This window comes from Lutjanus erythropterus, chromosome 7, assembly GCF_056507025.1.
Source record: "Lutjanus erythropterus isolate fLutEry1 chromosome 7, fLutEry1.hap2, whole genome shotgun sequence".
Lineage (NCBI taxonomy): Eukaryota > Metazoa > Chordata > Actinopteri > Lutjaniformes > Lutjanidae > Lutjanus > Lutjanus erythropterus.
The window spans coordinates 29,622,572-29,635,841 of NC_139323.1; the positions used below are offsets into that span (position 1 = coordinate 29,622,572).

At 39.7% G+C, this 13,270-nt stretch overlaps 1 protein-coding gene across 3 annotated transcripts in view; it reads left to right on the plus strand.

Moving 5' to 3' along the window:
* agbl4 (AGBL carboxypeptidase 4) overlaps window positions 1–13,270 on the plus strand; it is a 543,878-nt gene that overhangs the window by 411,011 nt on the left and 119,597 nt on the right. For all 3 annotated transcript variants that reach the window (XM_084722272.1, XM_084722271.1, XM_084722273.1), the window contains one exon: window positions 12,244–12,283. In XM_084722272.1, the coding sequence (XP_084578398.1) occupies window positions 12,244–12,283 (40 nt within the window). The remainder of the gene's footprint in view (window positions 1–12,243; window positions 12,284–13,270) is intronic.

The window sequence follows — 13,270 nt, forward strand, 5'->3', positions numbered from 1 at the left end:
TAGGTAGTGGTCCCCCTCTCCTCAGTCCATTTTGTTTGTATTGAATCACTAACACCCTGACGTGAGTTCATAACACCTATTCAGATGCCTTCTTACTTGACTTTTTGCAAATGGACAGGGCGACCCAGGGATTGATGAGCAGAGGATGTGTTGGGCACCTGAGCGATTGAGCCTGAGTCATTGTTCATCTTCATCTGTTAAAAAACAAATTCAGCACAGTGGCCCAGTTTATGTCCACCGCTGTCATTGTGCACTTTTGTATCCAGAGAGACCTTTCATGCCCCTCTCAAACCTCACTCACATTAATCTGCTGCACACTTCCTCTTCACCTCTTTTTAGCTATTCATTACTTCCCAACATGGAAGTCATACAGCAGGCTTTTGGTAACCTAGGGCTTGTTGGAAAAACACCACACATGGATGCGCAAGACCAAAAGCTTGCTTGATCTTGATTTTCAGTATGAATACAGACCGTGAAAGCGGGGCCCCATGATCCTTCTGACTTTTTGGGGTTTTAAGCAGGAGGTCACAGAAAAGTTACGTTACCACGCATTGTTAACATATTTGTTTTGAACACAGAAATGTCTCCTCCATCTCTAGGGCTGCCACCGACCAAAGATTTTTCTTGTCAATTAGTAGTTGTTAGATCAAGCCATTAGTCCACTAATTGTTGCACATTTGTAGACTTATCAGCACGATGGATGATGTGTACACAAAAATAACTTGCTACATTACAAACCCGCTCCCCAACCACTTCATGCCTCTTCTGTCCCCGTGTGAATCCGCCATGTCTTCATCATCCCTGGAGTCAGTCATGGTCAGAGCCGTTGTAAATAACCTCGGTACTGTATTCCCTCTTGTCTGAGCGGCCTATATAAGTTTCAGAAGCTTGGTCCCATTCTAGTAGGACTGCTAACTGAGCAGATATGGTGACTTTAGGATTGCAAGAGAGAAAAGTCTGTGATACAACAATCCCCGAGGCCTAAGGCAAGAGCTGCAGCTTCCAAAAGGAGTTTGTGAGTTTTTTTTTTTTTTTTGTTCACTGATAAATGAAGACTGGTTGACTAAGACTCTTCCCCCGGACTAACCGTTCAGTCGACTATTCGGGCGCAGTCCTAGTTATGCTTATGCTGCAAGGAGATTACTTGTACTGTTTTTTTCTTTAGCTAACATACATCTACATGTTGTCCATAGCTTCTCTAAATAAGCGAGAAGCAATTTGTTCTCCAGTTGGGTGTCACAGGCAGTAATGTAGTTGTCAAACTTCCACACTGTCACCCGAACATTGATAAAACACTGACATTACTGAGGCCACACCCAAGGCCACCACAGTCTCAGAGTCTGCACTAATGGGACATTTTGTTATCATCTGGTTGACAACACTCGCTGGGCTATTATTAGCCCGCTGCATCAAGTTATTGTCTTCAAACTGGAAGTTTGAGTGTTGGAAAAGATACAAGTGGGGTGCCATGGTCAGACAGCTTAGGCCCATGGGGTGCTTGTTCAAAAAGCAGGCAACTTGACAGACTGCCTGACAGAAAGATGGAGGAAGGGGTCCTCAAAGCCAGCTTAGCTGCTCATTTAATTGGTCGTCATGAATATTTAATGACATCAAGATGGAACTGAATGATGTTTTTTAACTGCTATAAGAAAAGGTGATGGCATGGCATGTCTGTTTGACTGTATGCATACAGTACGTGTGCGTTTGACTGCATGCTTGCATATTCATGCATCAGCATCAGCTACATGTATTATCTGTACATGCCTGCTGTTGTGCACATTATCAGATTACTGCAGTCCACACAGTGGTAGAGGGAGTGCAATAAAGGCAACAGCAGGGAGGACTGTGTGCCCTGTGCAGGTGGCCGTGGTTGGCCTCTCCCGCCGCTCAACGGGAAACTGCTCTCCGCTCTCAGAAGGAATAAATCTTTTATTTGGTTTGTTGTATTTTTAACCAAGGGCTCCTGGTCACGCAACAAAGCCTTGCTCTCCATCCCCTCTGCTCCCATCCCCTCTCTCCTCCTTCTGTCAGTGCCACAACACACAGTACCTTACACTGTCATGCAAGTGAAGACACGATCACATTTCTACTGGCGAGTAGCCATTTTCATACAGAAACAAACTACTGGGGACAAGTTGTTTTTCTATTTTCAGCGGTTGTTCATTCTTTGGCCAAGTCCAACAGACATTAATCTCTAGGGCTAATATTTGTTGAACTAAATTTTTACCTAATAAAGATATTATTGTGTGTATATACAGTACATGTATGTGTCAATCTTGAATTATTACACTGTGTTGTTTTAGGAAGCCTTACATCCTCAACACCTGTATTCCTCTGACATGACTTGATCTTAGCTGGCCAGACAGCCACGCCCAAACATAACCTAAAAAGCTCATCCCATTAGCTCATTCTTACCTCACCTCCCCTCTTTGTTACCAAGGGGCAGTGACGCAGTTAGACACACAGACTGGGGTGCTACAGAAGAGTCCTGGCATTGTGTGTGTGTGGTGAGGTTTTAGCTGTGTGAGCTTATACACAGAAGTGAAAGAAGTGACTCAGACGAGATGAGGTAGACAGCAGAGATGAGATGAGAGGACCAGAGGAAGATAGAAGATGAGTCAGGCTGTTGACAATGATTCTCTCACTCACAACCCCATCAACAGTCGACCCTTGCCCAGACCCTGGATATGTGATAGGAGGGTGTTTGTGTATGTGTGTGTGTGTGTGTGTGTGAGTGTGTTTATGGTTCACGGGGGACAGCAGTGGGACTGGATCCAGATGTGCTTGTTTCCTGTATGTGACCTCATCAAGAGAGCAGGAGGGTAAAAACAGGATCACAGCACAAAACAATAATTAATGCACTCAGCAAGCCATAGTGTCAACATTGTATTTAGACAAAATATGACAGTAAACCAAAATACTCATATTAGGCAATGTTCATTCCATAAAGCAGCTATAAAATTATTATTTATATAATGAATCATACCACAACTTGTATGTGAAAGAGGCCGCTAGTAGTGACAGACAGAAAATTACCACCCTACTCTGCTTTTCCCCTCAACTCTGTGTGTTTCAGTGCCTTTCAGCTCATTGTGTTGGTGTTTCATTTGGCAACATTAACTGTTCTGGTTCACTCTCACTGCTCTCACAGTGTCGTTTTTAGTCGTAGCAGGCAGCTGTTATCAGCAAAAAAAAATCTCTAAAAACCCACTGTACACTTGTCACCCATCACCAACAGCAGGCTGACACAGTTAGTGACTAGCTTGTGAACATTTAACAGTTAAAAAGCCAGATTTTTAATCCAGGAGTTGGTGGAGAGCAAAACAGAGCTAAAAGGAAATAAATATTGGACTTACATCTGTTGGTGGCCAGACTCCAGGTTGTCTCCAAATGAATGCTGATGTTGCTAATGTTCTGGCTGTGTAAATAGACAACTGTTTAACAAACAACAGCACATTTGTCACAGAGCCATGCTAACCTATCTCGGATCCAAGACTGCAACTGACAAATGTCCAGCCGCAGGAAAATGAGGGACTCAGGCTGCACAAGTGACGGGATATCAGAGAGCATTGTGCCCACATCTTACAGAGACCTGATCCGCAGCAACATCCCCAATCAAGCTCTTGCAATTGACAAGTGGGCTGTGCTCTGAGCCAACAGGATTCAACCACTGACATATATAGAGATAGATAACTGCTGCCCAAAAGTGAAGGCAAAGGCATTTCGATTGCCCCCTGGTTAATAGGTATGAGCCAAAATAATATATCAAAATAGACATCAAATATGTTTTTTCTTTGACATGGTTTCTTTCATTTTAGGTAGTTTTATCACACTTCAGCTTTAAGTGTTATTTTTTCTGATCAGTTTGGTTTTGATTAGTTATTTGGTGCCATAAAGAGCGGGTTTTGTGCCATGATTGACAGCTGAGTTCTGCTCGTGATTGAGTCAGCAGGCTGTATGGGCGGGGACTCGAAAAGCAAGGCTTCAACCCTGATCACTATTGTGCAGAGTCTCACTCTAAATGATGTCACCAGCACAAGATAGCAGCATTGGTATCCGGAAGAATTTTACTTCGTTTTTGTACAGTTTTTAATGTCAGTTATATTATTATCACTTTCCTGTTGCTGCTGTTTAAATTACTATTTTCATTTTGTTGTGCATCCCTGTGTTTTATAACGACAAATGACCTTGATACCACTACTACAACTTCTACTACCACTAATACTCCTACTATTACTGCTACTACTACCACTAATAATAATAATATAGATTGTCTGTAAGTAAACCTTACCACACAGTATATTTTCCTGCTAATGGAGGTTCACTTTGGCAGAATTCTCATCCCACATCAAATTATTTCATAAAAAACTGAAGACTGTGCACATAGTTGGATGGTGGCTGTGTAATTTAGCCATATTGGCTTTAAATTAATTTGAAATGAGCTACTAAATGATGGCTAGGATTTTAGTTACTCCCCCCCTCCTCTCCCCGAAGGCTCCTCTGCCTCTTCTCTCTTTCTTACTTCCTCAGTCTCTCTTTTCTCTGTGATAACAATCAGCAAATATGAAAAGTAAATTCTGGAGGAAATGTTGGCAAATGGGTTTTGGGTAGATTGTGCATGAATATTTAATTTAGTCATAAAGTAGGGGTTTAGTACATTAATGGCTTTTCCACTGCTGTCACTCCATTTGACCCTCCCCCCTCCGCCACCCACCCAGATTAGGATGGTGGAGTGTGCTATCTGGTCTGCTGATTGGTTCTGTTAATGACAGTATTTATACTGATTAGAATATTATAGATTTCTTTAGGGGGATGGGGGTTGTCAGACTCATATTAGAAGCCTATTTATTAAATAAGAAAATGCTTTAATGTTTGTAATATTCAAGAGAGACTAATAGAAACTAATAACAAGAGAATCTGATAAAGACATTTATAGAGAAACTGAGTAGTTTGTCTTTTAGTCAGAATATCAATTTTACATTGCTTTGAAGTCTTTGCAAAATTGCATCTTTCCACTTATGGAGCTAAAGATCGAATTTTATCACGACCTGCACTCATAAAACATCTAAGAATAGAAGCACTGATGCAAGCGTCTTGGTCAGCTTTCATGCCTAGAAAAATAAAACTTAATTATGTTCTCATATAACACCGTAGCTATTTTAAGATGATTCGGGACTCCAGTCCCTCGGTCCATATCACTGTTGTTTACTGTGCTCCTGGTTGCAGAGCCCCAGAGTCCACGCTGGCTGGCTAGACCACTGCGACAGCTGGAGTGGCCGTCACCTCTGGCTCCCAACTGTTTCCTTGTTTTCTGACCTAATAACACTTTAACTGGCAGGTCCAGTCTAGATTCACCTGTGGTAAACATCTGTGTACTGAGCCAGACAGGTTTTTGCAAATAATGATTTAACCCTCTTGGAGTTCTATACAAGTGTGGCTGCACTGCATCAGGTTAGTCCAATTAGTATCTGTTAAGCTGTCAACCATAAAGAAGTATTTTTGTGCCTCACAAGGATGGACACAAATACATCAGAAAGTGTCTTATTACGAATTGCAAATAATTTCTCATTAAACATATCAAATAAGATACAAAATACTGGCGTGGAAAATGTATTTACTTGAAATGCAAGTAATGTGTAATCATCAAACAAAATCATCATACAAAAATACAGTCCATAGAATCTAATGATGTCATACTGTAGGTAATAATAATAGCCTCAACACGGGTCAGACCATAACTCCCCTACATCAGGGATGTGTAAGGAGAACTGGATACAGTGTTAGAGGCGGGAGTAACTTTTGCTAACATTAGCTGACTTAGGATGTGATCTTATATGTTGCTTTCATATGAGAAGGACACTGACATGATGCTCAGCTGTTATTGGAGCACAGAGCAAAAAGGAGCAGGACTCAGGAAGGGTCAGTTGTCTTACTGGTTTTTTTTTTGTTTGTTTTTTGTGTGCCTTATTTGAGAATAAAATTAAATTAAGTAATCTGTTTTTAATTATTTCAAATACACAAATACAGGCTCTTATTTTCTGCCCAGCAAAATACAAATGATAAAATATTCAGAGTAATCAAATGCATATTTTAAAAATTCCCTCCAGTAAAAATGATGCTTTTAACCTTGTTAACATGTCCATGTGGTGTTTTTTCATGTGCTAAAAGACATATCAGGAGTGAAATAAGCAGTAAACACCATATCTGAGCATTTCTTGCTTTGAAACTGCAGTGAACAAGGGTGGTCTCATAGAAACTGATTCAGTCAGGCTGGATATATGACATCATAATCTTAAAGAACCAATCCTGTTAATCGAGGCAGTGGAAAAAAACAACAGAGCAATAACACAAGTTATTACTTCATGCAGAATATTTTATATTGTTTTAAACAGAGTTTGAATACATTTTATTGAAGTACTGCCCACCTCTGGGCACTAAAATACCAAAAGACATTGGCAATCTTTTTATTTCCCCGTGTACTGAACTCCACCAACCTGGTAGTGAGTATACAAGCATGAAATCAATCAATCATTTAGTCAATAATAAATACCCAGTGCAGTTGGCTTAATCTGTCACAGTGTGTGTTGTGTCATTATGGCGGTGAGAGGGCAGTGGCCAGCCACTCTGAGGCTGGCTTCGACCAGGGTGTGATCCCTCAGCTCTTGGCTGTGTTTGATAAAGATTAATTCAATCCTATTTTCTGCCCTGAAATGCTTTTGCTAATGTAATTCTCTCTGTGTCAGATTCCCAGCTCTCTCTCTCTCAGTGCGTGTGTGTGTGTCTGTCTGTCTCTTGCTCCCTCCTAAGGAACGCTAAGCACCTTATCCATGTTAAGGACTAACAAAAGCAGCAGGAAGGGAGAGCAGTGGTAGTGTGTTGTAATTCTCCACCACAGATTCATTATCTGTGTATAAGTACTGGCAGGCTGAACACCGCTCACACTTTTCATCTGTCGGTTACAGATTGCGTGAGTGTTTGCATCAGTGTGTGTGATTCTGTGTATATAAAAAATTAGTTGTGAGGATTCTGAGAAAAGATTTTAGGTTTAGTTTTATTCATACAATCATATTAATATCATTAAAAACATATTAAAATTCATTCAACCTTTATTTACTTCTTTCTTTTTTCCTCTTTTCCTCTTTATTTACTTCCTTTTTTTTTCAAATGATGCTTTAGTATCGAGTCCATCATGATTTCACTTGCAGACAGCTGGAGAGCCAGTAGAGGGTGCTGCACAATCCAAGGAATAATTTAATCAACCTCTCTGCTAATACAGACTTCCATTTCATAGGAAGGTTGGGCAAGACAGATTGATCAGTATTTGTTTTCATTACGTATAAGTGCTATTTATTATCATTTAGTAGCAGCGTAAAGTTTATTTATGTTGCATGCAGTGTAATTCACTAGAGATGGAAAACACAGAGAAACACAAGGCAAAAGTAAAAACATTAAAAACAAAATCTGAAAAAAAGAGATTAAAGAGACATTTAAACCTAATCATGACAATTAATACAGAATAAAAGAGTTGAAAAGATGTGCACTGTTTCAGTCACTTTCCAGAGTGGATTTCATCCTTTCAGATTAGTTTTTTTATTGTGTAAAATTGTGTGGTTTTAGTTTAGTTTTTATTGGTTTCAGGCAAGATATAAGGAGCTCAGAACAGGCATTACAATACAAATCTTCACTCTGTGAAGGCAAATGACTCACAGTCATGTAGACATCCCAGTTTCAATAAACTTTAACTAGGTTTTTTCCCACCTAGTTTTATTTTTTTTAGTTAATATAATAACTTTGCTATAGAGTAGGAATTGCTGAAGAAATGTCACTGTGCATGCTGTGTTTCTACTGTACACCACCGTATGTGACATAGTATTTTCTTGTAGCTAATAGTTCTAATCAGAGCTTTATCCCCTGTACAGCCGCAGTGAGAAGAGCAAGAGGTGTAAATGTTTCTCTGATGTTATTGATTCCTGCTGTGACTCCATATCCGACTGTAGAGAGTCAGTGGTGTCCACGGGTTGTAGAGACAGGGTGTGTGTAGATGTGAGTGTGAGGCTTGTAGGTTGTGGGTGGAGGCTATGTAATCTGTGTGTGTGTGAGAGAGTGTGTGAATAATGGCGGTGGTCCTTTTTGATCTCAGCCTGCTCTCCTGTTGCTCTGTGTCTCATGTTGTCACAGTGACCTCTGCTGCTTACATGGTCACTCACCCCATCATCCACACCTCCTCCACCAGACACACTGAACTACAGCCACATCTTTACCGGTAACCTGCAGCCAGCCATACTCTACTGGTATATATATTTTTACTCAAGGAAAAATAAAATAAGCAAATGAATCAACTTATCTAACACTCCAGCTTCCCAAACTCAAAATCGTGCTGTGTCTTTTCTGGGCTCTCTATGCTGGAATGACCTTCCTTCAATCACAGCACAAACATCTTTTACCATTTTCCGTACTTGACTGAAGTCTCAACTATCCAATAAGGCCCTCATACCACCCTCTCTGCACTGAGCAGTATCACCGCCGCATCTTTTTCATCAACTTGCAATAATTTACTTAGGAAATGCATTATCTCATTAGCTTTTTAAATTTAATTTTCCTCCCAAGCTCTTTGCTCTGTCAGATATTTTGGTCTGTATTCTTTTTTGGTTTACTTTTTATTTTTACATTTACAAAGTACACTGTTGTATTTTGTAGTTCTTGTCTTTCCTCTTGTTTCTGCTTGTTCACTTCCTGTGTTTTTACCTCCTTTTTGATTTCTGATTAGCTTCACCTGCCCTTAAATACACAGTACTTAGTCAGTGTGTGTTACCTCTCTCTGTGTCTGGTCTCCGTCTGATCTCCTGCTTTTCACCAGGAACGATAACTACAAAAATATCTATAAACATATCATTTTAGAAAGCGTTCTAACTGAGGTGGATGGTGGGATCCATGCTACAACTTAAACTGCAACAGCCCTGGTGAATGGTTTTATGGGGTCTCTGTTGGGTTTGTGTGATCCTTATTGATGTTGCAGAAGAGGGACCACATCTGGACAAAAATCCTCAGGAGCAAGACAAAAAAAAACCCAAAAAAAGTCTGCACGCTGCTGGGCTCCAAATAAATATTTTAAACTGTCTTAGAGGGCACTGTGTTTAAAATGTTTCGATCTACAAGATCTTTCTCAGATGTTGTTACTGATATTCTCTGTGATGGTCGCCAGGATACATTCAAACTGATGTTGCATACAAAAGCATGAATAAAATTTGTCTTCAAAAAACAACGACTCTTGTAAGCGCTGGACTTTTGCAGTTTCTCTTGTCTTTTGAGAAAACCGTGAACTCATATGCATCTGGTTTTCTCTTTGTTTCTCTTTGCATCATACAGTAGTAACAGGTCATCAATATCCGTTTTCCTAAACTGGACAGCTGGCACGAGCAGCACGCACACGTCGCCACTGTTTACAGAACATTATCATTCATCAGTGTGGTGGCTCACATCGTTATCATTAGCGTTATTGTTATAGTTGTCGTACTTGGTGTGGACCGCCCTTTAATTACTGTGTAGCCCTTTAATTTAGCAGACAACACACACCACACCACACCCTAACATAACATATAAATATATTTTCCTTCTTACCTTAAGCTCCATCCTGTGTCCTTGTTGATCACATTTTTTTAAATGATAGAAAAAAAACTTGACATTGAGTTCTTTACTATAACTACAGTGTTGGTGAACTATTTTTTTCCATGGTTACACCCAGTATACTCGTTTCCACTCATATTCTATATTATAAGTCACTCTGAGTAAGCGCAGCTGCTAAATACTAAAATAAGTGTTTAGTAGCCTATCAGAGAGCTCCACTTCAGGCAGCACTGTATGTGAAGAGAGAAGGAGCATGCTGAGAGTCTCTTTGCTTATCCCTCTCAGCAACTGGTTAGTATGGTGCTTGAATATTAATGCAGTCTGGTCCTAAAAGCTGGCTTTGACTGTGACCCAGCCATACTGTGTCTCACACACACACACACACACACACACATACACACAGACCCTTCATCCTTTCCTAGGATGTGAAGATCTTCTTTCCTGAGGGACTGCTAGATGAGGAGGGCTGAGGTGTTGATTACTGCAGTGCTCAACAGTCAAGTGTATGTGTGTCTGCAAGTGTGTGTGTGTATGTGTGGAGAAAGGCAGCAGGTTAAAGAGAGGGGTAGCCAGCCAGCACCTACTCTAGACTCCTTCTCAACAGCTGGAGACATCGAGTGTAAAATTGCAGTCTTTCAAACACACTCCATCAGAAACCCATGAGGTCACACACAAACACACACACACACACACACACACACACACACACACACACACACACACACACACACACACACACACACACACACCCGAGTGGTGTAGAAGCTACTTATGGTTATACAAGCTCGTTGGTTTTTCATATCGAATGTTGTACTACGCTAAGACTTACCCTGATAGAAGATCAGTTTTGTTAAGACCTTGCTTGGTAGAAATATGTTTTTTTTTAATGATGACACCGCATCTTTAACACAAAATGAGTTTGTAAAATAATACCACTGAGTCAAATGTCAAGTTGAATGTAAATGTTTAAAATTAAAGGTGCTGTGTAACATTCATTGTCATTAGAAATCACTGTAGAGCATCATTATCTCAGACCAAAACAAAGCATGCTTCATTTACTCAACAAAGTTAGGAGAAGTCTGAGCACATACTGTCCACAAAACTCAGATCAAACTGTACAAGTAGTTGTTTGTTGGCATCTAGTAGGGCTAAATGTCGTATGTTACACATTTAAAGGTCCAGTGTGTAAGATTTATGAGGATTTATTGGCAGAATATGGCAGAAGTAGAATATATTGTTCATAAGTATGTTTTCATTAGCGTATTATCACCTGAAAATAAGAAAAGCTGTGTTCTCATTACTTTAGAATGAATCGCTCTTCCATACCAAACACTGGCTCCAGACGTGGCCTTTCAAGTTAAGCTGAAGTTTCTTGGCTTGGCCTCTTGTAGGTTCCCCTACACTCATCAAAGTGGAGAGTGCAATAAGGTTTTGGCAATCTATAAACTCACCTCTAGATGCCATGAAATCCCACAGAAAAATTCTTTGGTTGGTCTTTTTTGGGGCACTGGAGAGGAAAACTACAGAAAAAGGACATAGTTCATCCTTTGTTTCATTTCTGGTTTGGCGAGCAGTACAGCTCAGGTGGAGGGACGCTGCCCTGTCCACTGACTTAGAATCAGCATCAGAATCAGCTATACTTAATTGATCCTGGGAGGAAATTGGTCATGGAGAAATGATAAGATAATAAAAAATAATATGTACAAAATATGAACATTCTACTAGAAATACAACAGAGTCATTACAGCAGTATATTCAATAAGAACTATGTAAAAATGTGTCTTATTCTGCAATATATAACAGCAACATATTTAGAAGAAATAGAAAAAGAAACAGAAAATAACGAAATAAAAAATGTATTTTGTACAAAATGTGCATCATGCTATATATGGTGTAAATGACAATGTTGTATGTATTACACATGTATTATACAGATGAATTATTGCACAGTGTATTGCACTGAGCATACATCAAGATAGTAAGTATATTCCAGATGCTGTAAATGTTTGATTATTAAGCACAGCCTAACTACATTATATAATATTCACTAACTCACCAAAGTCATTGATGTGGCAGGTTGATATTATTATATGTAGCTCACGAGCACAGAGCAGGGAGGGATTGTTTTACTGTTGGTATATATAGTAAACATATACAGCCCTTGTTGTGTTGTTGTCCTTTGATGCTTTGTTTATATGTTGGCATTGGTGCCAGCTGCTTATGTTCTCAAACTCCTCTCATTTCTCTTTAATACCAAACAGCACTGCACTTTTGTCATACCCTGCAAAATCTCAATAAAGACATTTTGATTTAAAAAATACAAACGTTGACAAGTTGAATGTAAATTTTTTAACATGAAGTGTCAGGAGTTGTCACTGTGTTTACAGCTGTCAGCCAGCAGTCATACAGTGCAGTTATAGCACAGTGCATCTTAAAACGGCACTAGAAAAAACTAGAAATGTTGTTCACATGTGAAATAATCTGAACTACTATCAAGAAATCAAATCCGGCATACGTGAGATTGATTAGCAGAATTTCTGCAAGACTGTGAGATAATTATAGATAATTGCTGATAATTTTAATGTATTTGTTTGACTTTGTTTTCTCTTTTTCTTCCAGCAACAGCGCCGTCTGGATCTGTTAACCATCACCAACTCCGGTAAGTCCCTGACATCTTATGACTTTTGCCCACAGGCCACCTCTCTACTTCAGCTTCACTCCAGCGCTGATATGATGCTCCACGTTCCATGTTTTTAATTTGACGTGATCTTGATTTGGCAGAAACGTGCCAGTAAGGCACCTACTGTATTTTCCCCTAAGCCACTTCTAGATGTTAAAAGGGTTACAAGCTGTTTTCTGGATACTGCCCCCCCATACACACACACACACACACACACACACACACACACACACACACACACACACACACACACATAAGTGCACAGTTGGGTAGTTGGACAAGTGCAGATAACATGGTGCTTGTGCTGTGGAGCACCCTGGAGCAGAAGCACCGCTGGTTTGATGGCTGCTGGTCAGTTACTTGAGCAGCTCTATGTGTGTTCAGGGATGCCGTCTTAGGATGTGATGTATTAAATGTCAAAGAACTATTGCCTTGAAGCTTTTTTTTTTTTTTTTTTAACGGGATAATACGCAACTCATGAATTTCAGTTGTAGGCACACAAGTCATTTGGACAAACATTAGCCCCCGAGTGTATGCTCCCTCTACTTTATCTGTTTGTGTGTGTTGTAAGGGAAGGTTTTATAGAGCATGTGGGAAACTTTGTACTCGTTTTGGGATTGTTAGGAGATTAGACAGGTCAGATAACTCAAACTGTAACAGTCTAGACTGTCATAATACTTTTATTAAAGCTGTTAAATTAGAATAATCCAACTTCTGCTTATGTGATGGATTACATTTGGGCTAATGTCAAATCCTACCATGAGATTTGTTGTTATTTTTACATGTTAACTTTCATTGTCCCATTCTGATGGTATTTTGTAAAATCAGGCAAAAGTGAAGGAAAAACAACAATAAAAATAAATTATAGTGATAAAACAAAAAATACATGTTGCCAATAAGATGCAGTGCTGGATTAAATAAAAGGTAAGTGTTGTGAAAATTAAAATAAGTTACCGATTCAAGAAG